At 38.5% G+C, this 27,968-nt stretch overlaps 1 protein-coding gene across 2 annotated transcripts; it reads left to right on the top strand.

Moving 5' to 3' along the window:
* The first annotated feature begins 11,996 nt into the window (after positions 1 to 11,996).
* DEPDC7 (DEP domain containing 7) lies at positions 11,997 to 27,839 on the top strand. Of its 2 annotated transcripts, none has more exons than XM_057750635.1 (9): positions 11,997 to 12,110; positions 20,784 to 21,174; positions 22,784 to 22,911; positions 23,717 to 23,906; positions 25,553 to 25,764; positions 26,539 to 26,681; positions 26,870 to 26,995; positions 27,102 to 27,180; positions 27,502 to 27,839. In XM_057750635.1, the coding sequence occupies exons 1-9, from the start codon at positions 12,038 to 12,040 to the stop codon at positions 27,693 to 27,695; spliced, it is 1,536 nt and encodes a 511-aa protein (XP_057606618.1). In that variant the 5' UTR covers positions 11,997 to 12,037; the 3' UTR covers positions 27,696 to 27,839. The 2 variants fall into 2 exon arrangements, with proteins under 2 accessions (XP_057606618.1, XP_057606619.1); XM_057750636.1 differs by having other exon boundaries at positions 12,052 to 12,139.
* The last annotated feature ends 129 nt before the right edge of the window (positions 27,840 to 27,968 follow it).

Below are 27,968 nucleotides of genomic sequence, written 5' to 3'. Positions count from 1 at the left end.
TCCGGCATTTACTGTTTGTAGATTTTCTGATGATTCCCATTCTGACCTGTGTGAGGTGATACCTCATTGTCATTTCGATTTGCATTTCTCTAATAATTAGTGATGTTGAGCAGCTTTTCATGTGCTTCTTGGCCATCCATATGTCTTCTTTGGAGAAATGCCTATTTAGGTCTTCTGCCCATTTTTTGATTGGGTTGCTTATTTTTTGATATTGAGCTGGATGAACTGTTTATATATTTTGGAGATTAATCCTTTGTCTGTTGATTCGTTTGCAAATATTTTCTCCCACTCTGAGGGTTGTCTTTTCGTCTTGCTTATAGTTTCCTTTGCTGTACAGAAACTTTGAAGTTTCATTAGGTCCCACTTATTTATTTTCGTTTTTATTTCCATTACTCTAGGGGGTGGATCAAAAAAGATCTTGCTGTTATTTACGTCAAAGAGTGTTCTTCCTATGTTTTCCTCTAGGAGTTTTATAGTGTCTGGCCTTACATTTAGGTCTTTAATCCATTTGGAGTTTATTTTTGTGTATGGTGTTAGGGAGTGTTCTAATCTCATTCTTTTACATGTAGCTGTCCAGTTTTCCCAGCACCACTTATGGAAGAGGCTGCCTTTTCTCTGTTGTATATCCTTGCCTCCTTTGTCATAGATTAGTTGACCATAGTTTATCTCTGGGCTTTCTATTCTGTTCCATTGATCTATATTTCTGTTTTTGTGCCAGTACCATACTGTCTTGATCACTATGGCCTTGTAGTATAGCCTGAAGTCAGGAAGCCTGATTCCACCAACTCCATCTTTCCTTCTCAAGATTGCTTTGGCTATTCGGGGTCTTTTGCATTTCCATACAAATCGTAAAATTTCTTGTTCTAGTTCTGTGAAAAATGCCATTGGTAATTTGATGGGGATTGCATTGAATCTGTAAATTGCTTTGGGTAGCATAGTCATTTTCACAATGTTGATTCTTCCAATCCAAGAACATGGTATGTCCCTCCATCTGTTTGTGTCTTCTTTGATTTCTTTCATTAGTGTCTTATAGTTTTCTGAGTACAGGTCTTTTACCTCCTTGGTTAGGTTTATTCCTAGGTATTTTATTCTTTTTGTTGCAATGGTGAATGGGATTGTTTCCTTAATTTCCCTGTCTGATCTTTCATTGTTAGTGTATAGACATGCAAGAGATTTCTGTGTGTTAATTTTGTATCCTGAAAATTTACCAAATTCATTGATTAGCTCAAGTAGTTTTCTGGTGGCATTTTTAGGATTTTTTATGTATAATATCATGTCATCTGCGAACAGTGACAGTTTTACTTCTTCTTTTCCAATTTGGATTCCTTTTATTTCTTTTTCTTCTCTGGTTGCTGTGGCGAGGACTTCCAAAACTATGTTGAATAGTAGTGGCGAGAGTGGACATCCTTGTCTTGTTCCTGATCTTAGAGGGAATGCTTCCAGTTTTTCACCATTGAGAATGATGTTTGCTGTGGGTTTGTCATATATGGCCTTTATTATGTTGAGGTAGGTTCCCTCCATGCCCACCTGCTGGAGAGTTTTTATCATAAGTGGATATTGAATTTTGTCAAAAGCTTTTTCTGCGTCTATTGAGATGATCATGTGGTTTTTATCCTTCAATTTGTTAATATGGTGTATCACATTGATTGATTTGCATATATTGAAGAATCCTTGCATTCCAGGGATAAATCCCACTTGATCATGGTGTATGATCCTTTTAATGTGTTGTTGGATTCTGTTGGCTAGTATTTTGTTGAGGATTTTTGCATCTAAATTCATCAGTGATGTTGGTCTGTAGTTTTCTTTTTTTGTAGTATCTTTGTCTGGTTTTGGTATCAGGGTGATGGTGGCCTCATAAAATGAGTTTTGGAGTGTTCCTTCCTCTGCAATGTTTTGGAAGAGTTTGGGAAGGATGGGTGTCAGCTCTTCTCTAAATGTTTGATAAAATTCACCTGTGAATCCGTCTGGTCCTGGACTTTTGTTTGTTGGGAGATTTGTAATCACACTTTCAATTTCATGACTTGTGATTGGTCTGTTCATATTTTCTATTTCTTCCTGATTCAGTCCTGGAAGGTTATACCTTTCTAAGAATCTGTCCATTTCATCCAGGTTGTCCATTTTACCGGCATATAGTTGCTTGTAGTAGTCTCTTATGGTGCTTTTTATTTCTGCAGTGTCTGTTGTAACTTCTCCTGTTTCCTTTCTAATTTTATTGATTTGAGTCCTCTCCCTCTTTTTCTTGATGAGTTTTGCTAGAGGTTTATCAATTTTATTGATCTTCTCAAAGAAACAGCTTTTAGTTGTATTGATTTTTGCTATTGTTTTCTTTGTTTCTATTTCATTTATTTCTGCTCTGATCTTTATGATTTCTCTGCTTCTACTAACTTTGGGTTTTGTTTGCTCTTGTTTCTCTAGTTTCTTTAGGTGTAAGGTTAGATTGTTTATTTGGGATTTTTCTTGTTTCTTGAGGTAGGATTGTATTGCTATAAACTTCCCTCTTAGAACTGCCTTTGCTGCATCCGATAGGTTTTGGATCGTTGTATTTTCATTGTCATTTGTCTCTAGGTATTTTTTGATTTCCTCTTTGATTTCTTCAGTGATCTCTTGGTTATTTACTAGCTTATTGTTTAGCCTCCATGTGTTTGTGTTTTTTACAGTTTTTTTCCTGTAATTGATTTCTAATCTCATAGCATTGTGGTTGGAAATGATGCTTGATATGATTTCAATTTTCTTGAATTTACCAAGGCTTGATTTGTGACCCAAAATGTGATTTATCCTGGAGAATATTCCATGTGCACTTGAGAGGAATGTGTAGTCTGCTGTTTTTGGATGTAATGTCCTGTAGATATCTATTAAATCAAGCTGATTTATTGTGTCATTTAAAGCTTGTGTTTCCTTATTAATTTTCTGTGTGGATGATCTGTCCATTGGTGTAATTGGGGTGTTAAAGTCTCCCACTATTATTGTGTTACTGTCAATTTCCTCTTTCATAGTTAGCATTTGCCTTACATATTTAGAAAACAACTGCCATCTGTTTCCACCACTCTTAGCTAATCACTTTGGTCATCAGTTACAAAAGGTCTTGATTTTGACATATTGATATATAAGTTGAATTTCTGGAAATTCTCTCTAACTGTTTGACCTTGATTTTGAAAGTGTGGATACCCTCACTATCCACAATTGCCCCAGCTAGAAATACTAGGAATCATCTTTGCCTCTTCCCTTTTCTTCTCTGACCACATGTAATCATCTTCCTAGCTCTGTATATTCACTGAGCACAATACGTGTCCATTAGTAGGTGCTCAAGAAACACATGTAGAAGTAAGGAAGGGATCTGTTAAACATTTCTTTTTTTTCCCTTTATTTCTCCTTGAGTAAAAACTAAGTACTATTTTAGTCCTCATATCTGTCTCTTTCATGGCTTCACTGGTCTCCTTACTTCTAGATTCTTAACCCTTCAATCTTATCTCTATACTCTCAGCAGAAATTGGCTTCCTGATCACCTAAGACCCCTCATGATGTAGCCTACCTTATATTTCTCATCTAATCTCTCTTCAGCTCTCCCATCTCTACCCTTATGGACCCTACTCTGTAGCCATCAGACTTTTTATTGCTGAGTACACCAGTTTAAACATGTTATCATGCTTTTACTGATGGTATTTCTTCTCCCTGACTGAAAGTCCTCTACTTCCTCCTCTATCAGGTAAACATCTTTAATGCTCAACTTTAACACAGACCCACAGGGAAGCCTTCTGTTTTCCCTCAGAGTCTGATCTTTCTTCTTCTCTGGTCACAGAGAGCTCTGCAGATGCCTCTATTATAACACTGCTCACATGGCCATGGAATTATTTCTAAACATCTTAGTTGTTCCCACTAGATGGAACTTAAAAATAGAAAGTGTCCTATTTCCCTTTGTATACCCCAACCCTATCACACTACTAGCAATGTATCATTTTCTTGATAAACATTTATGTACTTTCAACTTATTTGTGTCTTTGAATCTAAAGTGTATTATTTGGGGGAGGAGGGAAATAAAGTGTGTTGTTTGCAGACAGCATCTAGTTGGGTCATTTTGTTTGTTTGTTTGCTTTGTTTTGTTTTGTTTGGCCACACTGTGCGGCTTACAGGATCTTAGTTCCCCAACTAGGGATTGAACCCGGGGCCCTTGGCAGTGAAAGCACAGAGTCCTAATCACTGAACCAGGGAATTCCCTTGATTGGACTTTTTAATCCATTTATGTTTAATGTCTTTACTGATAAAGTAGGGTTTCTTTCTGTCATTTTTCCATGTTTTCTAAATGTTTTATGCCTTTTTTGCTCCTTTATTTCTTCAGTATTACCTTCTTTTGTGTTAAAATAGGTACTTTATAGTGTGCTATCTTAATTCCCTTGTTTTACTATATATTTTTTGAGTTATTTTCTTAGTAGAGCTCTAAGGATCATAACTGACATCTTATTGTAAAATAATCTAATTCAGATTAATCCCAACTTAATAACAAAAGCTTTGCTCCAATTTAGCTGTGTTCCACTTTGCTCCCCCTCCCTTGTGTTATTATTCTCATATAAATTCCATCTTTCCACATTAAAAGCCCACGATTACAGTTTTATAACTAGTGCTTTATGCAGTTGTCTTTGCTTTTTTGGCTGTTCTGCACAGCTTGCAGGATCTCAGTTCCCCAACCAGGGATTGAACCCAGGCCACAGCACTGAAAGCAATGAATACTAACCACTAGATCACCAGGGAACTCCCACACGTTGTCTTTTAAAATTGGGAGAATGAAAGAGTGACAAACAAAAATATATTTATGTTGTTTTTTTTATACTTACCAATGTATTTACCTTATGTACCTTTACTGGTGCTCCTCATTAATTTGTGTGGATTTGAGTTCCTGTCTAGTGCCATTTCATCTCAGCCTGATGAAGTATTTCCTGTAAGACAGTTCTGCTAGTGACAATTTTCTCAGTTTTTGTTTATCTGAGAATGTCTTAATTCCTCTTTCATTTGAAGTATAGTTTTACTGGATGTAAAATTGTTGGTTGATAGTCTTTTTCTTTTGGCACTTTGAAACATGCTATCATGAACTTCATGATTTCTCTTGCGAAGTCATCTGTTAACCAAATTGAGTATCTTTTGCTCTTTTTAAGAGTCACTTTTTGTTTTTAATTTTTGACAGTTTGATGATGATGTGTCTAGGTTTGGATTTCTTTGACTGTGTCTTCTTGGAGTTTGTTGAGCTATTTGAGTGTGTTGATTTAGATTTTTCATCAAATTAAGAAAGTTTTTTGGTCATTAGTTCTTCAAATATTCTTTTTGCCATTTCACTAAACAAAGGATGTTGCAGCCATAAAGCTATCAGCCACTGCAGCTGCCCCTGGTGGTACACCCTTATGGGAATTCAGGATGGAAAAAAACAGGTTGCTGCCACCAAGCCATCAGCCACTGTAGCTGCCCCCCACTCCCCTCACTCCCATGGTGTGCCCTGAGGGTAATTCAGGATGGAGAAAAACAGGATACTGGCCCTAGGTAGCTAAGATGTATGTCAAGGGAATAGTTTCAATGAGCCCAGACTCTTGTCTCTTCCCACACGGAGAAAAGTACTAAAATTATTAACTTGAGAAGTCTGTTTTTTGTGATTAGCAATAATCTTTTGATGTTAGAGTAAATTTTTTTTCCAACAAAAACTCCTATATATCTTGGCAATGCCCTTACTTCGTTGGAACAGTTCCTCAGAGCTATCTGAGAGGCTGCTATCCTGGGTTATAGTCCTCAGTAAGTCAGCCAAATAAAACACAACTATCAAATTTTAGGTTGTGTACGTTTTTTTCAGTCAACAGGTGTTTCAGGGACTTCCCTGGTGGTCCAGTGGTTAAGACTCTGTGCTTCCACTGCAGGGGGCGCAGGTTGGATCCCAGGTTGGGGAACTAAGATCCCACATGCCTCATGGTGCAGCCAAAGTGAATAAGTAAATAAATAAATAATAAAGAAAATAAAATCCCCTACATACAAAGATATGTGCACATTCATATAATCCCATGTACTACTTCCAGATCCTTACCTGGCACTACAGAACTAATGGCTGCTGACTCTTCAAGACTGCTTTCACTTGTAGTTGCCTTTGAAAATAAAATCCTCTAAAAAAGAACCAAAACAAAAACAAAACCAGGTGTTTCAAATCAGACTTTTTGCCTTATAATTTCCCAATGTTTTAAGGGGAACCATTCTTCCTAGGATTCAATGTCTACTGCCATAATTTCATTGGATCTTAATTATGGGATTTAATCATTTATCCATTCAAAAAATACTAGAATGGCAGGTAACAGTCTTTGTTTACTAAAATGGCAGGCAACATTCTTTGTCCACACACCTCTCAAGCCGTGATGATAATTTGATGTCTGCAGTATCTTGCTATTTGGGGTAATGCCTTTTGGTTTTGAAAACAAAAAGGAACTCCCAGAAAAAAAGCCGCTAAGTGGTAACAAATTGAGGGTACTGCTTAAGGCTCTCAGGCACAAGGTTTTTAAACCCTTAATATAAACCTCCCTGATGATCTAGTGTCTAGCTACATCCTGAAGTCATTTAGGGAGCTTATTTCCAAGTGCAAAAGAGGTGGAAAATTTTTGTACACATCCTACAGGTAATTATTAAATAATATACTGTTTGGACTTCCAGGCACCAATTGATAATAGGTTGCTGCCCAACTACAACTGAAAAGGCCAAAGGAACTTAAAAACAAGGAAAAAATCTGCATCAATAAGTAGATAGGATCCAAATGCTCCAAACTTAAAAAAATTCTGCTAACTGGGTGTTGACTAAGACCAGATTGAAGAAACGTGCCAGAGAGGACATTCAACTTCTCTTCCAAAAAAACCAGGATGTTGGTATGGTAAGTAAATAAAGGAGATCTTGGCAGAATCCAACTATCAACCTCTAATTCAGTGGAATAAAGAGTAGCAGAAAGGGAGTTCCCTGGTGGTCCAGTGGTTAGGACTTGGCACTTTCACCACCATGGCCCCAGGTTCAATCCCTGGTCAGGAAACTAGAAACCTGTAAGCTAGGCAATGTGGCCAAAGGGGGGAGAAAGGTGGCAGAAAGAGTAAGGTCATAAGACTTTAGGGGAGCAGTCCAACTGAGGGCCATATTTAAAAGGGCTTTGAAAGCCACAGGAGTTGGAAGGCCTCATGGCAAGCATGCCCACACCAAACATAAGCCAGCAGGTAATGCAGTATTTCTCGTAGGAGGAAGTCAAAATAGGAAAGACATGGAATACAGTCATACCATCTGTGTGGAATGAGAGCTGGACCAAACACAAAAAAGAAACTCCCAGGATGTTGGATTATGGACCTAGTCATGCACATTCACACCAAGGAGCTCTCCCACTTAAAGACTGGAGAGGACATACTCAACATGATGACATCGTGTACCACGGAGATCCAAAAAGGAGCTCCTTGCTTTATTTTCAAGCAAATATTAGACTTGAATAGACCTCTTTTCTTTCAAGAAAAATATACTGAAAAACCTCAAAATGGAACCTATGGGACAATTCTACAATGTAAATAAGAGAACAATAACAAGGAGGAGTCCATTTTTCATTCTTTAATTCACCAAATATTCATTGAATGCCTATCGTGTGCCAAGCACTGTTCTAGGTACTTGGGATATGCTGATGAACCTTGTCCACGTGGAGATTATACTGGGGGAGAGGGAGGAAACAGACACTAAACATAGATTTTTAGAAGTCAGTATATGTATTACAAAGGGATAAAAAATTTGGGAAAGAGAAAAAGACTAGGATAAGGAGGGTCTGGATTACTGAAGGATAAGTATGAGAGATGAAGTCATGGCTGCAATATTTAAATAGGATGGTTAAGGAAGTCCTCATCAAGAAGGCGACGTTTGAACCAAAACTTGAATACAAGAGAGTTAGCCATGTGTTTATTTGGGAAAAGACCATTGTAGGCGGAGCGCGCAACTGTACAAAGGTCCCTAAGGTTGGAATGTGATTGATGTGTTAACAGAACAGGTAGAAGCTAGTGTGGCTGGAATGGAATGATGGGTACAGTGCGGGTAACCTTTGCAGAGGTTTAATCTGTGGCATAATCTTACTTATGTTTTAAGGACTATTCTAGCTGCTCTGTTAAAAGAGACTGAAAAGAATGGGGCAAAGAGAAAAGCAAGGAGATCAATTAGGAAGCTACTGTAATAACCTAGGTAAGAGATGACGATTCAGTCCAGAGTAGTAGAAATGCAGGTAGTGGGACATGGTCATATTCTGGACATAGTTTGAAAATAGAGCCAACAGATTTCCTGATGAATTGGATGGGTGTATAGTGAGAGAAAAGGAGTCAAGGATGACTTCAAGATTTTTGGCCTGAGCTACTATAGAGTTTGAGTTGCTAGTAACTCAGCTGGAGAAAGTTTGTGTGGAAGAGATTTTTACGGGAAAGATCAGGAGTTTGGTTTTGGACATGTCAAGTTTGGGATGCCTACTGGTCCAAGTGGAGATGTGGAGCTGGCAGCCAGATATGAGGCTGCAGTTTTAATGAAATGTTTACAACAGAGATATAATTTGCCTTCAAATGGTTTTTTAAAACATGAGGCTGGCTGAAGGAGTGAATGATAGAGAAGAGGACAAAGGATTGAGCCCTGGGACAGCCGAATATTATTAGGCAGGGAGAAGAGGTGGTATTAGAGGAAAGGAGATGAGGAATAACAACCAACGAGTTGGGAAATATTCAGTGTCATAGGTTGGAAACCAAGCAGTCAGCTTTATAAACTGTGTATCAGATCCTCTCCAGAAAACAGGTCTTAATTCCTTTCTGTTTTCAGTGCCCTACTCCTCATTTCCCCAACTATTTGGCCATCGAAAATGGGGGTGAATATGAGAGGGATACATTTCCTAAAACACAAATAGTCCAATACAGCAATTTTGGGGAGGGTGAGTCTTGCTTAAGATATGAGTCTGAAGTTTGATTTAGGCAAAATTTGAGGTGAAATTTAAAAATTACACTTTTCATGTTTTAATAGTAAAAAAAAAAGGCACTAAATTGCTACCATAATAGCGAAGTTTTTTTCAAAAACTCCAGAAGATTTTTATTCATCATTTTTTTATATTTTTAGATTTACATTTCTAGTTTCCATTGCTAGAGAAAATGGTAGTGCTGGTTGTTTGTTTTGGGGGTGATTTCATGTGTGTGTGTGTGTGTGTGTGTGTGTGTGTGTGTGTGTGTGTGTGTGTGTGTGTGTATGCAGGATTTCACCAGAACAGTTCTGTTTCCTACCTCTTAACTGCCTTAGATAAGTTAGACCAAGCGAAGTTTTCTCATATGCTAAACATAATATTGACTTGACACACTTGTTTGAGAAATAATCAGTAAAAATGATTTTAAAGCACTCTGTCAGTTAAGGGGAAAAAATGTGCAAAAATGCTAGGTACATGCTGTTTTATAGTAGTTTTATAGGAAAGGAGGGAAGGAAGGAAGGAAGGAGGGAGGGAGGGAAGGAATGAAGGAAGGAAGGAAGGGGCTGCAGGCTGTACAGCAGTGCACTAGATTCATCCAGAAAGGGATGGACGAAATTTCCTTTCATGTCATAAACTGTCTGATTGTGATACTTCTAGATATGAGAGATTTTTTATGGTTTTGGGTTTTGTTTTTTAACTGGAGTCTCCTAAACATTAAATTTTGGGAATTCCCTGGCGGTCCAGTGGTTAATACTCCGCACTTCCACTGCAGGGGGGCGGGTTGCGTATTCGGATCCCTGGTTGGGGAACTAAGATCCTGCAAGCCCCATGGCGCAGCCAAAACAAAAACAAACAAACAAAAACAACAATAAAAACTTCCCTGGTGGTCCAGGGGAATCTGCCTTCCAATGCAGGGGAGGTAGGTTTGATCCCTGGTTGGGGAACTAAGATCCCACATGCTGCGGGGCAACTAAGCCTGCGTCCTGCAACTACTGAGCCCATGCACTCTGGAGCCTGAGGGCCACAACTAGAGACAAGCACACGCGCCGCAGCGAAAGATCATGCCTGCTGCAACTAAGACCTGATGCAGCCAAAAATAAATAATATTTTTTAAAAGCTTTAAATTTTAAAAAGCATGAAGCTGATATTTTTTATAGCTCTGTATTTTAATGAGGATAATCATTACTACATAAGACATGTACTACATGCCCAACATGACAGATACTGAAAGAAATCTGAGAGGTTAATGTAACATGCTCCCTGCCCTGGACAGTTTTCCAGCTTCGTTAGGCAATCAAGTGTGTGCCGAAATAATTAGGTAGTATCAATATGATGGGGCCATAAACAGTAATGTATTTGATAAATGCCATGGGTCTGTAAAGAAAGAATACATCAGTATAATCTGGAAAAATCTGTCCAGCGAAGGTGGGATTTGAATTAGGCCTCTAAAATACATAGAATGAGGACAAGTGAAAAAGAGCATTGCAGCAGGTAAGACAGACAAAGATAGAAGAAGCTGATAAAAATTATTTGAAATGTTATGTAAATCATCAAAATAGTTACTGAGGTCACCTGCCTTTTTCAAAAGACCCAATATTAGTGTTTGTCAAGATTTGTTTTCAGAAATAGGATGAGCTTTTTTTCCGCCAGGTAGTGAGGATGGACTTGTGTGTTCATTCAGTTACACAGCATGGGTTAATTGGTCTACTGGGTACCTGAAACCCGTCCTAAATTGTATCTTACATCTGTAACCTGTAGTCAACTGAGAAATGACAAAGGAAATTCCTTGAACGGAGGTGAGGCTGGGTTTTACTACCACCAGGGGGAGAGAGCGCATAAAAAAAGGACAATCCTGGAAACGGTTTCTAAATCTTAGAAGCAGCAATGGCCCATGTCTAACCCACTAAACCGGGGTCCCTAGGGTCTCACAGTTTCTTGGTATATGTTCTTTGAAATAACCACATCTGTGTATTCTTCTTAGCATTTTGAAGCAACTACGTGTAGGAGCGTCCTCCAATAAGCTAAGTAATGAACTCTCATTTAGAAACTATTCTGGTTTATAACCTGATCACCCAGGCATCCTCCTTCTTCTAAGAAGACGTTTATTGTATGACGTTTATGTACCAAAGGTTTAAAATGATTGCAAAATCCCCAAATTTGAAAAAAAGAAAAAGGGGGGGGGCGTGTATCTGGCAATTAAATTATTGGTCTCTTACATCACTCATCTTTTCAGAGGTACCCCAGCGCTGGATCCCTGGACTCCCTGTTTTCAACTTCTCCTTAACAGCCCCGACCCCAGCTTTCCTAGTTCTGTCCCTACCCACCTGACCCAGAGTTACTTTGGAGGCGGCACCGATTTTCCTGGCAACCAGTCCCAAGGCCAGCCACCTGCCCTCCTGACTGTGACCTCTAGACATTGCTCTCCCGGAACAGAGAAAGATTTGTTCTCTGCAGGAAGGGATGCGTAAGAAACTCCAGGCATTTATCACCGCGACGTAATTTTAAGCCCTTATGTTCCAGACCCAACAACTAAAATACATGAATTAGTTCGCGTCATCTTCATTAAAAAAGTTGCGTGAAGCGAGTACTCTTATTGCCCTGGCGTCACAGGTGCGGACACAGGGGCCCAGGGCGGTGGAACAGCTGGCGGCGCCGCCGAGCTCACCCACGGCCGGACGCGCTCCGCACGCGGCGGGTCTGAGCCTGCCGGGCGCGCACGCCCGCTGCGCGTGGGCCGTGCGGCCGGCGGCGGGATACGGGCCGCGCGGGGCCGGAGCAGACTCGCAGGGCGCCGCGCGCCAACCTACTTCCACCTGGCGACCGACCTCGAGGGCAGCGGCCGCACCTTTCCCTCGCCCGCGGGGCCGCAGGTTACGGTCCGCCCCGGCCTGCACGTGACCCGTGGCGTGCGGCGCGCAGAGGCCGGTCCACGGGCGGGGGCGGGGCGGGGCGGGGCGGGGGCGGGGCCTGGCGGGAGCCCCGCCCCGTCCCGAGCCAGTCAACTGCCGGCGGCGGCCGCGCGGGCGCTCAGTTCGCGGTGCGGCGGTCGGAGGCGGCGGGGCGCGGGCGGCTGCGGCCATGGCCACCGTGCGGGAGAAGGCGGCGGCGCTCAACCTGTCGGCTCTGCACAGCCCCCCGCAGAGGCCTCCCGGTAGGCGCCGAGGACCCGGTCCGGGGCCGGTGGGTGTCGCGGGGCGGGCGGGGGGCAGCAGGCTGCGTTTCTTGCGCGGGCGGGAGCCGCGCCCGGTGCAGCCGGGTCGGTGGCGGCCTCGGCGAGCGCCGCACAGCTGTGGCCGCTCGGGCCCGCGCCCCCGCCCGTGGGCTGCCGCGCCGGCCCCCGCTGCCTGCTTTCTCCGTAGTTACCCAGACTTTAACTTCCCCGCGCGCCGCTCTGCGCGCCAGCTTCGTGCCGGGCGCTCGCGGTCGGTCTCCAGACGCGCTCACATCATTACCGGTGACTTTCCCAGCCACAGACCTTGACTCAGAACATGGCCAGGGGCCGAGTGCCTCTCTTGTCCGCTTCATTCCCCGGACTCTTCCTGGGGGTGGTGAGAGGCTTCTAGCATATTAGATTCTAACCGCCAGGAGCTCGGCGTAAAAGGTATTTACGGATAAGCAGTGTTTCAGTGAACAGAAGGTTATGATTTTCGTTTTCAGTGGTTGAGGCATTGGTGACATTGGTGAGTTGGGAGACACATTGGTGAGTTTTGCCAGCTTAATCGTGTCTTGGGGGGCAGGTTACTTGGGATGTTAGTGTGCTAACATCTTGGTTTCTTCAAATGTCCAGACAATTGAACGGAATCAGTTCTAAAATTCCGATTCTAGCATACCCTCCATCCCAGTAAATAGAGTTAAGGCGTCCAGATAACACTTGACTTTTTTGTTTTCCTTTTAGATAAGTTACAACTTTCCCCCCTTTCTATAGCTACAATGTGGGGTACTGTAGGAATTAGTCCCCTTATTATTAAGCGTTTCATTTGTAAAATCAAACCAGTGAAACTGTGAATCCTTCCTCAAGGTGACAGTGGCCAGTGGATCGACGTAGGTCAAATTGCGTGCAGCTCAGTGGCCCCAGTTTTGTGTTTAACTTGCAACTGGTAATGCTCCTTTTAATCTTCAAAATGCTGATGATAAATTGTGATAGAGGACCACTTTTCATTTGTACTTTTCTAAGAGCAATCAATATTGATCTTAGTCTCCAATTGAAAGGATTCAGATAAGCACATGATGGCTACATTGAGAATTTCTCCAGAGTTTACAGTGTGAAGAGAAGTGAAATACTTCAACGTTTAGGAATATAAAATCAATTAATATTGGAAACAGTCTTGAGAAATCTTTAGGCTTACTTTCTGAGTAAAAGAATTTCCCAAATTTTATGTGATTGTGTGCTTCTCTAACAGCTGAAGTGCCAGTTCTGAGCTTTGGTCATTAGTGAACAGGTTCTTAGTATAAGGGAATATGTATTCAAAATTAAGTAGATGACTCTCCGAGGGAAGAGTTGAAATGCTGGTTATGGAATTTGAACCCAAGGAAAGGACCTCTGTCTTCTGCACAGCAGGTGCAGTGGGCAGAGAAGAGGCCACTGCCTTTTCTCATTTGTTTTGCTTGCTACAGTTGGAATCCTACCTGTTAGCTGGTGTTAACCCCCCTTCCACTCTTTAGTTGCCTTGTCACAGTCCTAGTGAGCGGGGTAACGGGAGCCTCTGGTTCTTGGTTCCTTGCCATTCTCTTTCTCTGCTCTGGCAAACAGCTTTGTATTTTTCTCTACCTATTGATAATTCTATAGTTTAAAGGGGCTGTAACAACCAGGGACCTGATTTATGTAAAATAAAGTCTGTATGCTAACCTTTAGCTATCTTTACTTTGAAGATATTTGTCTTTTAATACAGACAAGCAAGAAAGTGGTATGTTATCCTGTTATCCCTTTATACTGTAACCTAATTCTTTGAATTCACCTGGTATCACTTTTCCAGGGAGCTCAAAGTACTTCCCATATGCTTTCTCATTAATCTGTATGAATTAAAGCAGGGGCCAGTGCCTACTTTTGTTGATAGTTCTCTTAACATATTTTAAACTTGTTCTTTATTTTACATAGTTTGCCTGCAACCTTCTTTTCAGAGGCAGTGTCAGTCTTCAGCATGACATCTCTAATGTTGTGTAAGAGGAAAACAGACTTTGGACTCCCAAAACCAATATGCAGTAAAAGTGTTGCAATATTGATATTGGTGTATAGGAAATTTTCCCCACTCAGTCACAACTGCCTAGTTTTAACACCCAAAGCACAGGTCTCTAGATTTTATCTATTTTCATGAGATTTTGGTTAATATCCAATAAATGTAGTCCTTTTTCTTTGTCTTAATTCTGTGAGTAATGTTTTAAAATCTCTTTTGAAAAAATAATTCTTAAGTAAAATTCTCTCAAATCCTAAACGATTTAGGATTTTATATACTTGTTGTTTTCTCTTTTTTTTTAAAGTTTATTTTATTATTTATTTTTGGCTGCGTTGGGTCTTCTTTGCTGTGCATAGGCTTTCTCTAGTTGTGGTGAGTGGGGTTAGTCTTCATTGAGGTGCACGGGTTTCTCATTGTGGTGGCTTCTCTTGTGGAGCATGGGCTCTAGGCGCACAGGCTTCAGTAGTTGCAGCACATGGGCTCAGTAGCTGTGGCGCGCGGGCTTAGTTGCTGAGTGGCATATGGGGTCTTCTCGGCCCAGGGATCGAACCTATGTCCCCTGCATTGGCAGGCGGATTCTTAACCACTGTGCCTCCAGGGAAGCCCTATGCTTGTTATTTTCTGATAAAGAGTTAAATCTTTGGTATGTGTCCCCTTTGTCTCCGCATCTGCTAGTGCTCTTTATTTGACTGACGACTGTTCAGAGCTTGACATCATCATCCAGGTGGTATGAATAGGAAAAGGGTAAACTCTTTGAGGGTGAGAACTGTGTCCTCTTAGTTCAGAGAAAGGAAGAGGAAGAAAGAGACCCTCTATTTCTTTATTTTACTATTTAAATAAACTTAAATTTTAGAATAGATTTAGTTTTATAAAATGTTAGTATGTAGAGTTTCCATGTGCCCTTCACTCAGTTTCCCTTGTTATGAACATCTTACATTAGTATAGTACATTTGTCACAATTACTGAACCAATATCCATAGTGCATACTTTTACTCAAATTTCCTTAGTTTTTGCCTAGTATCCCTTTTCTGTGCCAGGGTCCCATCCAGGATATTACATTACAGTGAATCCACATCTGCTTCAGCTCTTCTAGATTAAGACAGTTTCCCCTTTTGTTTTTATACATCCGTTAATTGCTGGGTACATGGCAGCCACTTTACATATATGTCTCAGATGACCCTCACAATAACTGAGAGAAGTGGAATTAGCTCGGTTTTGAACCAGAAAAGTTAGGCAGTTTGCCCAAGACTGCATTATTAGTAATGATAAAGCCAAGAACTGGAGCCAGTTCTCTGGGACTCCAAAACCCAGGCTGCTGTCTCTCTCTATTCATAGAACCTAGCACTGGGCCTGCTGCATTAACACAAGTTTCCGTGTCTAAACAGTATTCAGGTCACCCAGGGCTTCTGAACATCGGTGCTGTTGACATTTTCTTTGTTGTTTTGAGGCCTGCTCTGCCGCTGTAGGATATTAAGCAGTGTCCCTGGCCATTCTCCCCACTAAACGTCAGTAGCACTACCTACGCTTCAGCTTCAAACAACCAAAAATGGCTCCAGACATTGCCAAGTGTCCGGGGCGGGGGGGGGGGGGGTAAAATCACCCACTAAGAACCACTGTGTTAACCCTTCTTTAAATTTTTTTTTTTAGATTTATTTTATTTATTTATTTTTGACTCCGTGGGGTGTGGTTTGACTCTTCTGTGTGATGTGTTGTGGTTTCTCATTGTGGTGGCTTCTCTTGTTGCGGAGCATGGGCTCTAGGCGTGCGGGCTTCAGTAGTTGTGGCAGAGGGCTCAGTAACTGTGGTGCTCGGATTTAGTTGCTCCGAGGCATGTGGGATCTTCCCGGACCAGGGATCGAACTCGTGTCCGCTGCATTGGCAGGCGGATTCTTAATCACTGCGCCACCAGGGAAGCCCTAAAATATTTTAATAGTTGGTAATAACCTACAACTAACAAGTATTGAATGATTTGAACCTCTGTGAAGGGTAAGGAAATTTGAAAGAAATAAGGCACTAACTCACTGTTTCTTTAAGTTTTGTGCAAAACTGCCTAACATGAGCTATCTGAACTCTTTGCTTTTGTGTGTGTGTGTATTGGGGGTGGGGGCAGTGTAATGCCCCAAAATGGAAATAAAATTGTTATGTATTCATTTAGAAGTAGCATATTTTAGTAACTCTGTGTGTGTTTGCCTTACATTGGGATCCAGTTTTATAACGTGTCTATTGATCTTCTAAGGAGCTAATAATATAATCTCACTATTTGAAATGGCTACAGAATTGTTTTCACCCTTCACTTGGTTTTTACAGCAGGGCCATAGTTGATGCAGACTGCAGAGATCATGGTTGACGCTGATTACCCACTTGTGACTTACGCGTAAATATGATTTCTTGACCTGTTTACCTTATGACTTGATTTTTAGAGAATTACTATTATAATAACTTGATAATTTAGTGTGTATTTTTAGAAGTAAAGATGATTATTAGTAGTAGTACAGATACATATCAGTTCAGTATTAAAAGTTTAACTTTTTATGGCTGGTAAACTTTTTTGGGTAGATTTCAAATACATGCAAAGGATCCGTCTTTGCCTTTGAAAAATAGCTGTTGTTTTCAAGCAGATGAAGATAAGTCTGCTTGAAAACTGAATGTTAACTAGCCTAGATTTAAATAGTGCTCAAGAGCATGTGTAGTATGTTATAGATCTAGTATAAAACAATCTCCGAGCCTCTTGATAGCTTCTCAAAGCTCTTTATCTGACAGGTCAAACTTGTTCCTGTGCTTCATTTCTTACCATATTTTGTTTGGTGTTCAATGTCCATATCTAAATGGAGAGAGAGATAATTTTAGTCCCTAAAATCCTATAAATCAGCAGTTTAGACCTGAAACCTACCTTAAACATAGCGTTTAATTCTTGTATCAGTAAATGAAGAAACCAAATTATAAAAGTTAAGTCTCTTATTCACGGTTATCAAAGCTGGTCTCTAGATGTTGATCATTAGGTCATGATGCTTTTAGAACATACTTAACCAAATGTAAACAAAGAAGCATCAAGATAGTGGTGAATTTTAAAGAATTGTCCAGTTCATGTGCAAGTGAAATTTGAGGACAAGCTGAAACTTAAATTCTGATTGCTAGACTTAAAAGCATTCATTGTATACTTCTGGTGTCTTGAATCCTGTTTAGAAGTCACAGTAATTCATCTTACTGGACCATGGTCAGCTCATGTTCATTTCATACCAGTTGGTTCATACCAATGTTCATTTCAGCTCTGAGATGATGATAAATAAGAAGTTTCAAACCAGCATGTGGGGGATCTGTGTTCAGCTGGTAAAGTTAGCATTAAAAAAACAGGTTATCTTGGTGTGAGTTTTGGCACATTTACTCCCCAAGTCCAGGGTATATTATGTGTAAAGTATCTGTATGAACATGAGCTAGTTTGGGTCTGTGGGTGGTGATGCTTGAGGGGAAGTATCCCAGGATGCAAAGGTTGGGAATTAATGGTCAGTGAGAACAGAGGGGAACCTGAAAGGGCTGAATTGTGTTATGCCTGGAGGACTCTGGAAGCATTGTATGGCTCACACGTGCCTACTAGCCTGCTCTAACCTGTTCTTTAATCTTTTATACTGTGTTATCCAACCTGCAAGACTTCCTGATTTCCCATGTTTAAATAGCAAGTTAATATGGGGAAATATATTCTTTATTTCTTAATTTCCCTATGAAGATTAGCCTTTTTCACATTATTGAGGCTCTCACCCCCATCAGTTGTCTTATTCATCTCAAATTAATAAGTGAGTCAACCTTATCTTTTGGGATTTGTATGTTAACTTACGTGTAGCTCAACTGTTATGATTTATGTGTTTCATCTTTAATATTATTACTAGCCCAGAAGTCTGTTTCATTGGTACTTAATAGGCAATCTGAGCTCTACGAGTTTGAACTTTGCTTATTTTCCTTTCCTGTGTACTGTGCATAGTATATATAATAAAATTTATGAGACCTATCTTATTTTAGGATTAATGACTTCTAAATGTTTTTAAATAGCTTGCTTAAGGATTCACAAATCTTAAAGTGGTTTTTTTGTTTCTTTAATCTCATTGGCTCACTTAAAACTCTTTCAGTTAATCTAAGTCGTCAATGAAAGGTTAATGCTCTCTGGTGACTTTTAATGTATTTATATTTAAGTACTAGGAAAAGCTAGTATATATTTACTACCTGTAAAACTGAGGGTAAGTTTGTTTAATTCACTGAGCCTCAGTTTCTTCAAAATAGGATTATTAATAACTATTTCAGAGACGTTTATCAGGATTAAATGAGAGAAGGCAGAGCTTGTCATATCGTAAGTCCTCAAATGTTAGCTATTATTAATAATATAATGAAGATTTGAAAAAAGACTAAAGAGCAAACATTAAGTTCCTTTAAATCTCAGCTATAGCCTCTGGTATGTTAGGAAGTTAAGAATATTAAGTGCTAATCCTCCTTTTATTTAGTCATAGTGTCTGGAAACAGTACAGCTACTCCTAGTTCTGAATACCAGGGGAATGACCTGGACATATTTTGAGATTCCATCCAGTACATGATTCTGTCTCTACTCAGGAGAGACTGAATACAGTACCAGTAGTAAATCTAGTTTCAACTTGATTTATCTAGTTGAGTCTCCATAAATAAATTCTTAAAACTGCTCACATATTTGGAAAACTGGCATCAATTACTTCCTTCTTTGTTTAGTAATGGGTTATGAAGTATCTGGAATTTTTAAATATAATTTTGATGATTAAAAACAATCTTGCTGATTATTTTAAACTAACATCATAATAATGGGTAGATAGTAAAATTACCCATCTACTTTTTTTTTTTTTGGTATTGGAAATATACCTTCAGTAAAGGGTTTTCTGTAGGTATGTGTATGTTAGTAATTTTTATGGTAGCAACAAAATTACACTAAGTGAATACACTGTGGTTCACTACACTCCCTATATATATTGCACCACAAAAGATGAATTTCAAATGGCCCATTTAAAATCTTGCAGGCTCTTGGTTCCCCAACCAGTGATCAAAAGATTGAACCTGGGCCCTTAGCAGTGGATGCATGGAGTCCTAACCACTGGACAACCAGGGAATTCCCAAAGAGAGTTTTAATGTGCTTCAGAAACTTATCTCTGCCTTCATCTTACACATTCTATTTTATCTAAAAAGGCAGGAAGGTAATTTCAAGTAGGAGTTTCTTTAATTATAATTCCCCTCATTCCTTACTATTGCACTGTGGCATGTTGTTTTTCCTTTTAGACTACCTTAAGGGAGGTAATCAGTTTTCAATTTTTCTGCCAAAATATCTTGAAAATAAAGGAAGTTATATACTTAACAAAAATGGGGGCTCAAAAATTAGAACCACTGAATATTCAGAGAGTCATTAAAAAGTATAACACATAACAAGACATATTCTGTGTTTATGTAAAAAGAGCAAGCCAGCTAGCCACCAAGCTAACAATTAGCTAGACTTAGTTCCATCAGCTTACTAAAACTTAAGGTCCATTTTCTTTTAATTGTTTCTCCTTTTCTTCTTTGTAGCTGTGCCAAATATCAATTTATTAAAGTGAGGAAAAATGTGATAAATCTTTGAAAGCATGTTTTCTTTCTTTTCTGTTTCACTTAAACCTTACTTTATTTCTCTGCTTTTTCTATCTTTGCAATAGGCTGTAAGCTCCTGTTGAGCAGGAACCAAACTGTTAGTTTACCCTGTTTACAAAGCACTTAACTCATGAACCTGCCTAATAAGAGCTTTAAAAAAATTAGTTTATTCCAACAAGCATTGTTTATGTATGTATATCTATAACTGTATGTCTGTCTGTCTCTGAGACTGATAAATGCTTTGAAATCATATAGACCGTGAACCAAATCCCAGTACCACCTCTTACAATATAATGTTTGGAAGTTACACTTAACCTCTGTGAATCTGTTTTCCATTCTCTCAAATAGAGGTGATGTCTGCTTCATAGGGTTGCAGTGAAGATTTAGGTTATTTATATAAGGCGTTCAGTAGAGTTCCATGTACATAATTGGTAACTGCCACAAGTCCTGTTTGGTCTGCAACCCTCACTCCAAACCCCATTTTCGCTGCTCTCTGATCTCACTTGCTGCTGTTCTTTCCCTTGGTCACCTACTCAGGTCATGGTGGCCTGCTTCTTGTTCTCGTAGCAGAGCACACACCCTCCTCAAGGTCTTTGCTCTTTCTGTTCTCTCTGCTCTTTCCCCAGATAACTGCACAGCTTGCCCCCTGGTTTTACTCAGGCTTCTACTCAGAGATCGTCTGGTCAGAGAGGTCTTTCCTGACCTCCCATCTTACCTGGCTTTATTTTTCTTCCTGGCACTGATCTAACATATACGTATTGTCTGTATCTTCCCGTAAAGTATAAGTCCATACGAACAGGGACTTTATTTTGCTCACGCATGCATCCTAGCACATAAAACATTGTTTAGCATATAGTAGGCACTAAATTTTTTAATGAATTGCTACAAATAATTTCGTATTTCAGTAACAAGCTACCCTCATAATTGTTCCTTATTAATAACTTTGGAGATTGCTACTTTTTGCTTAAGGATTGTGTAGACCTTATTGCAAATGAGTGAGGTGACGCTGTGATCTTTTCCCATCCCAGGTTTCAGTGTAGCCCAGAAGCCATTTGGAGCCACATACGTGTGGAGCAGCATCATAAACACTCTTCAAACACAAGTGGAGGTGAAAAAACGAAGGCATCATTTGAAAAGACACAACGACTGCTTTGTTGGTTCGGAAGCTGTGGATGTCATTTTTTCTCACCTAATTCAGAATAAATATTTTGGTGATGTAGATATTCCTCGGGCCAAAGTGGTGAGAGTGTGTCAAGCACTTATGGACTACAAAGTATTTGAAGCAGTTCCAACCAAAGTCTTTGGAAAAGACAAAAAACCTACATTTGAAGATAGCAGTTGCAGCCTTTATAGATTCACAACGATACCTAACCAAGACAGTCAATTGGGCAAAGAGAACAAACTGTTTTCACCTTCCAGGTTAGTATATGTTAGATTTTCATTTAATATTGGCAGGGGGAGGTGCCTTGTTAGTGCAGTAGGTAGTGTGTCAGTCTCATAATGTTGGAAGAGGGGATATTGGCAGGATTTTGTCTCCTTTTTAATGAGATGTTTATCTTTGTTATTTTTGAAACTTTAAATTCGGCCAAAATCTGGGTCTGTGGGTAAATTTGATAAAGTAGAGTGAACTTTATTTGGTATCTCCTAGAATTCTTGTTTGTTCATATATTTAGCAGAAACCATCAACAAACTTTGATTTTTCTGCTTCAGTTTACAATTATAGTATAAAAAATGTTAGAGAGTTTATACACAAAGTGGTATGAGAATAGGAGAGGTGAAGACAGATGGGTTGTCACTAGAATCCAGAAAATAGCAGATGTGAAATATGAAAGGAGCCAGAATGCAGAAAGTTTCATAGGACATTTTAAGGAGCTTTGCACGTGATCACACAGATATTGGGGAGGCCATAGAAAGACTTTAAGCATGATGAGATTGTATTTTAGAAAGGTCATCCTGGCAGCTGTATGGACAGCCTAATGGGGAGAGCTGGGTAGGAATCTGTTGCAATACTGCGGTCTACAGATGAAAGAGAAGTAGGCAGCTGCTGCAGTGGTAGAGAAGCAGGAATCATTTGAAGGGAGACTTGGGGACAGAATTGTAGAACCCAGTGACTGAAATGGATGTAGGTGATGAGTGCGTAGTTAACTTAGTTATTTGTCTCGAAATAAAACTTTTCTCTTTTATTCCCCTCAGCTGAACTGTGAAGAAGTGACGATGTAATTGAAGCTCTTACAATTCAGATCTGAGCCAAATCAGAGTTTTAGTGTATTGACTTTCAAATGTTTTTTCACTGTATGTTTAAAACATGATAAAGTTTACCTCTCTATATAGGAAGGAAGTAGGAGGATAAGGTAGGGCACAATCAGTACTTTCCAAATGTAGGTCCAAATGTGCTTTATCTGAAACCTTTGGGAACGGATGTGTTTAGGAATTTGGAACTTTGGAGATTTTAGAAAGGTAATTATGTACACGTATCATTTACTAGATACCACTCCAGGAGGGATCTGGGACAGCATCTGGTAATCAAGCACATTAGTATTTCTGCAGTGAAAATGTTCATACTAACTGGGATAGATAAAGGCTCTGATGGTCTCACATCAGGTGTTGTCACTGTATGAGGTCTGAATAAACTTTAAATTTTTCAAAGCTTTTTGGGTTTCAGAATTATGAATAAGGGGTTGTAGATCTGTATCTGAGCAGTATGTACCAGAGAATGCCCCAGAAATAGAGATAACTAATAAAAAGGGCAGGCATAATGAAGTTTGACTATGTTAGATTATGTTTTAAAATTGGCAACTAAAATTTTAGTTTTGAATTACTTAAATCTAAATGCTCAAAGGAGAATTTATTTAGAGTGTATATTCAGGCTTGTAAAAGGAATGTTTTTGTATTTTATTCTGCTCTTAGAATTTTCATTTGTTGGGTTTTGTTCTGAAATAAACTTTCTAGAAACGCTTAGCTCTCAAATACAAAAATATTTCTGCAGGCTTACTAATAAACATTAACTTATGAAATAAATTCATTTTAGGTATGCAGATGCATTATTTAAGTCTTCTGATATCAAATCAGCAAGTTTAGAGGATCTGTGGGAAAATCTGAGTTTAAAGCCTGCTGACTCCCCTCATGTAAATAACTCTGCAACCTTGTCTCCACAAGGTAAGCTAAAGATGATGCAGGAAGAAATAGAAGACTAACTTCAAATAAAGTTATTTAAATTTTTTCAATCTTAACCTTTATTAGAATTTAGATATTCAGAGCACAGAGAAAGAGCACACTGTGTATTAAAGCTGTTTATATTAAGTTTTAACAGAGGTCTATTATCTTTAACAAATAGATCAGTGTTGCAATTCTAGAACACTGACTTTTGTCCTATCAGCTGGCAGAGATTCAAATCTGAAGTGTTTTGCATGCAGATTTTAAGAAATTTATTTAAAATCTGTTTTCAGATATATCTTTTCCCTAAGGTTTTATTAGGTTAAATAAAAATTTGAAAATGATATTAAAACATTAACAGGATTCTTATGTCCTTGCTTGTCTGTGGCAGTGGAATGTGGTTTTAATGACTGATTTCCACCTTCCCTCCCCCATCCCAGTTGTGGAAACCCTGAGTGGAATAATCTGCAGCCAATAGTTTCAAACCAGTTTTCAGATTGAATGACTCATTCTTTCTTCCAAGGTCCTTATTAACATGTTATATGACTTGATCTCTTATCAAGCCATATTGCTTTTTACAGTACAAGAATGAAAAGAATTCCTGTTGTCCAAAGTCTATTCTCCTACACTTTAAACAAATCTTGAATTGTTTTACTTTGTTATAAGAAACCACTTCATAAAATTGACTCTTTTTTTTTTTTTTCTTTTGCCACAAATTTATTCGTTTAGACCTGCCTAGGCAGATATTATGGTAAGTGTGTGGTAACTATTAATTGTTACTTTTCCCCTTGTCATTTTCCCTGTGCAGTTATTAATGAAGTATGGCAAGAAGAAACAATTGGGCGTCTGCTACAACTTATAGACCTTCCTCTCCTTGACTCCCTCCTCAAACGGCAAGAGGTGGTACCCAAAGTTTCTCAACCTAAGAGGCAGCCTGACTTGGTCAACGACAGGAACTATCTGGATAGAGGGATTCTCAAGGCTTACAGTGAATCTCAGTACGTGGAAATACATAGAATAATTTGAGTGTGTTTGTTGGAAGATACCAGTTTTAAGATAATCTTTTGAATTCTTCTGTCCATATGATCAGATATGCTTTGTCAGTTGATATTATCAATATTGGGAAAGATGAAGAACAAAATTACCGTGGTTAAAATTAATGAGATTTCAGTCAATTTTTTTCATATTTGTTTTTGTTTCGCATATATCTCACTTGCACATCAAGTGAAGAAAATGATTATGCTCCATCTTCTTTGTTAAAGTGTAGAGCTGTCAGGTCTCTTAGAGCTGTCTGGTCTTCAGAGGGACCTGGAGCAAAATGAACAGATTTGTCAAATTCTTAGACTCATTCGACTATATATGCTTTTATACTCTCTAGAATGTCTATTAAATATGTTTTTAGATTAACTAGTTTTATTAAAGAAATACAATGAAAATGACTCTTGCTCTCACCTCTGATTGTAGTCTCTTGATTAAAAATTTGAAGGCTTAACTCCAGGTGCTAAGGGAATTACGATTTTATTTTTCCTTAAGGAAGAGTTCTATATTCCTTATAACTTTGAAACTCTTGCTGTAAGTGAAATTATTAAATGTTAAAATCTTATATCTTCTAGCTTATTTAATTTTTATGATTTTTGCCTTAGCAGATAGTGTTCCAGTATAGTTAGGAAGATGGAAATGTTTGAAAAGAATACAACTTATATTTTTAGTACTTCACCAGTTCTACATGCTCATGAACGACTAATAAACAGTTGGATGTCAAAAGGTAGCTTAAAACCTTATGTGAAAAAATTAATCCCACCATACTAGTTATTGAACTCTATATGTAAAGAGGAAGCTTATTATTTCTACAAAAACTTAAATTACATTTCTACAGTCTAACTAACATGAAAACACTTTATAATTACCTTAAATTTTAAGTACAGAATCAGAAATTGACCTTAAAGATCATCTGTCTACATCTTATGATGAAGCTGATGACCAGAGGAGGGGACATGACCTGGGTGGTGGCAGAATTAGTTGTCCTCAGTCCACAGCAGTGGAGGATGTGATTTTTTTTTTTAACTGTATATATTAACAAATTGAATATTGAAAGTTAGTCATTCTATTTCTTGAAATGTAGCAATTTTCTTAAGTTACCCAACTGGCATTTTATTAGAAATGGTAATATTTAATTATTTTGAAACCCTACCTCTATTCTAGTCTAGCCAAAGTCAGACATGATATATCATACAGAGAGCTTTGAAGTAAGCAACACTGTATTAGAAAAGTGCTGGTCTACGTGTCAGATCTCTGATCTAGTTCTACCAGGGACCTTGAGCAAGTAACTTGAGAGTTTCTAGCCCTCCATAGTAAATTTAAGGAGTAGTGTGCGAATTTTGATGTCCTTTTCAGGCCTATATTGTAGTCGTTAGCTACTGTTTTTGCTTAAAAAAAAAAAAAAAAAGAAAATGAAGACATACCAAACCCAACATTTTTTCTGTGATACATGATCTAGTTATATATTGTACAGAATTACACATACATTTATCTAGGTATATAGAGATTTATCCTGGTAAGAAACTTGAAATAGCTAGTAAATTATGTACTGAGTATATATTGGTTATCCTTTGCTTTTTAAAATAATTCTTCTTTTCTCCCATAGGGAAGATGAGTGGCTTTCTTCAGCAATTGACTGCTTGGAATACCTTCCAGACCAGATGGTTGTAGACATAAGCAGAAACTTTCCTGAGCAACCAGATAGAATAGACTTAGTGAAAGAACTTTTGTTTGATGCCATTAGCAAATATTACAGTAGTAGGGAACCTCTGTTAAATCACTTATCTGATGTTCATAATGGAATTGCAGAACTCCTAGGTAAGTAGGATGTTACTGGATACTAGAATTTCTCTTTTGGAGGGAACAGGAAACTTACTTGTCCTCAAAATTGACCAGAATGGTACTACTGGGAGTGGATCTGGATTAATCCATGGAAAGTACGTTTAAAAAAAAAAAAAAAAGAAAGTATGTTTTTTCCAAAACTTCTAGGGCTCATTTGGAAAGAGTCTTTAATAAGCTCTGAAGTTATTCAGGGACTTCTAGTTGCCACAGGAGAATGCTGCTCTTATTCACTGGCAGCTTAATAAGTGTAGGGTAGTAATTCTCTTTTTCACAAAGTGTTACCAGCACTATCACCATTCCCCCTTCATTCTCTTCACAATGGCAGACACCCTGCTTTGTCCCTGTACCAGTGAGCCAGACCATTCCACATGCTTTGTTGAAAACAAGTTGCAGGTTTCAGAGAATCCTTTCTGTTTTTCTCAGGTAGAGTTGGATACATTAGTACTGTATACATAGTGTACCCTCAAAATGTAGTGAATTATTGGAAAACATAGGCTTAGAATTTATTTACAAAGCCAAGTTAGATTTAACATCCTAAGATTTGTGTATGAAGAGGACTTAGGCCTTGCCAGTTTGAGTATAGGCTTTCTTGATGGTATTGGTCGTTCGTTGTACTTCCTAGTCTTTTTGTTTTGCTTTTGAACATAGTTTTGGATAAGTTTACTGATTAGCTTATGGTTTAAGTTGAATTTTCTTCCCTTTGATGTAGTCTGGTCAAAATTAAAAGCATTTTTTTTCTTTTGGCTAAAGTGAATGGGAAGACTGAAATAGCGTTAGAAGCTACTCAGCTCTTTCTAAAGCTTTTGGATTCCCAAAATAGAGAAGAGTTTAGAAGACTACTGTATTTCATGGCTGTTGCAGCACATCCTTCTGAATTTAAATTACAGAAAGAAGTAAGTCTTTTGTCTAAATGTTAACTGTATTCAGTATATTTAATACTGAATATAGGACATATTATTCCGTTATCAGCATCCAGTGTGCTGAAATGGATAGTAGCTATTAATATTTAACATTGCTTTTTATATTACATATATTCTTAAAAATGTATACTTATTGGGTGTGTGTTGTTTTGTTTTTATAGAGTGACAACCGAATGGTTGTGAAAAGGATATTCTCAAAAGCTATTGTTGACAATAAAAATTTATCCAAAGGCAAAACTGATCTTCTGGTACTCTTTTTAATGGATCATCAGAAAGATGTTTTTAAGGTAAAACTCTGAAAATAGTTAAGTTGAACTTACGTAATAGATCACTAGATTAAAATGCATTTGAATAATGTTCCATGTTCCTTTTTTTTCTTTCTTTTTTTTTAAGATTCCTGGAACTCTGCATAAAATTGTTAGTGTTAAGCTCATGGACATTCAGAAGGGAAGAGATCCAAATAAAGACACAGGTAATCTGAGAAATACTACATCCATGTCTCACAAGGATAAATTCCTGGTGTTTATTTGAAAGTGTTTTGCTGTAAGAAGTTGCACTTTAATTTCAACTGGACTCTAATCGATCTCTTTAGAACCATCCACACTCAGCGGAGAGCCTCCTTATGTCGAAAAGCAACTTGACAGGGTTAGAAAGTCAGCAGTGCTTAGCATCTTTACATGCATTTTACAAAATGGAGAAAAATATGTATAAGTAAAAAAGTATTGCTTGATTTTTCTGCTTAAATCTGAGGAAATAGACTCATTAACTGAACTTTTTACTTTTAAACTTTAAGGATATATCTATTGCCAGAGAATTGATCAAAGGGATTATCCTTACCATACAAGGAAGACAACCAAGGATGAGCTATTGAATTTACTAAAAAATATTGATGAGGATTCCCAACTTTCTGCCAAAGAGAAGAAAAAATTGCTAGGTCAGTTCTATAAGTATCACCCAGACATCTTTATTGAGTATTTTGGGGACTGAGTTTCCAACATCTGTATATAACTTGTGTATTTTAAGAATAAATTATGTATCCTAAAGATCCAATCTTATTGTAATGTTGGATGTTCTTCTAAATATGAAACTGTACTTAATAAAACTTTTTTGTATAACCTTTTGTGTCTGAAACTGAATATTAGATGGTGTATTGCTGTAAGTATTAACCTCTCTTAGGTGAGTTGATTTATAATTATTGTGCACAATACTTTATAGAACATCCTAGGAATTTAAATGATATAATATGGCAGTGTTTAAGAA

This window comes from Hippopotamus amphibius, chromosome 9, assembly GCF_030028045.1.
Source record: "Hippopotamus amphibius kiboko isolate mHipAmp2 chromosome 9, mHipAmp2.hap2, whole genome shotgun sequence".
NCBI classification, from domain to species: domain Eukaryota; kingdom Metazoa; phylum Chordata; class Mammalia; order Artiodactyla; family Hippopotamidae; genus Hippopotamus; species Hippopotamus amphibius.
This window is presented reverse-complemented; position numbering and strand designations above follow the sequence as displayed.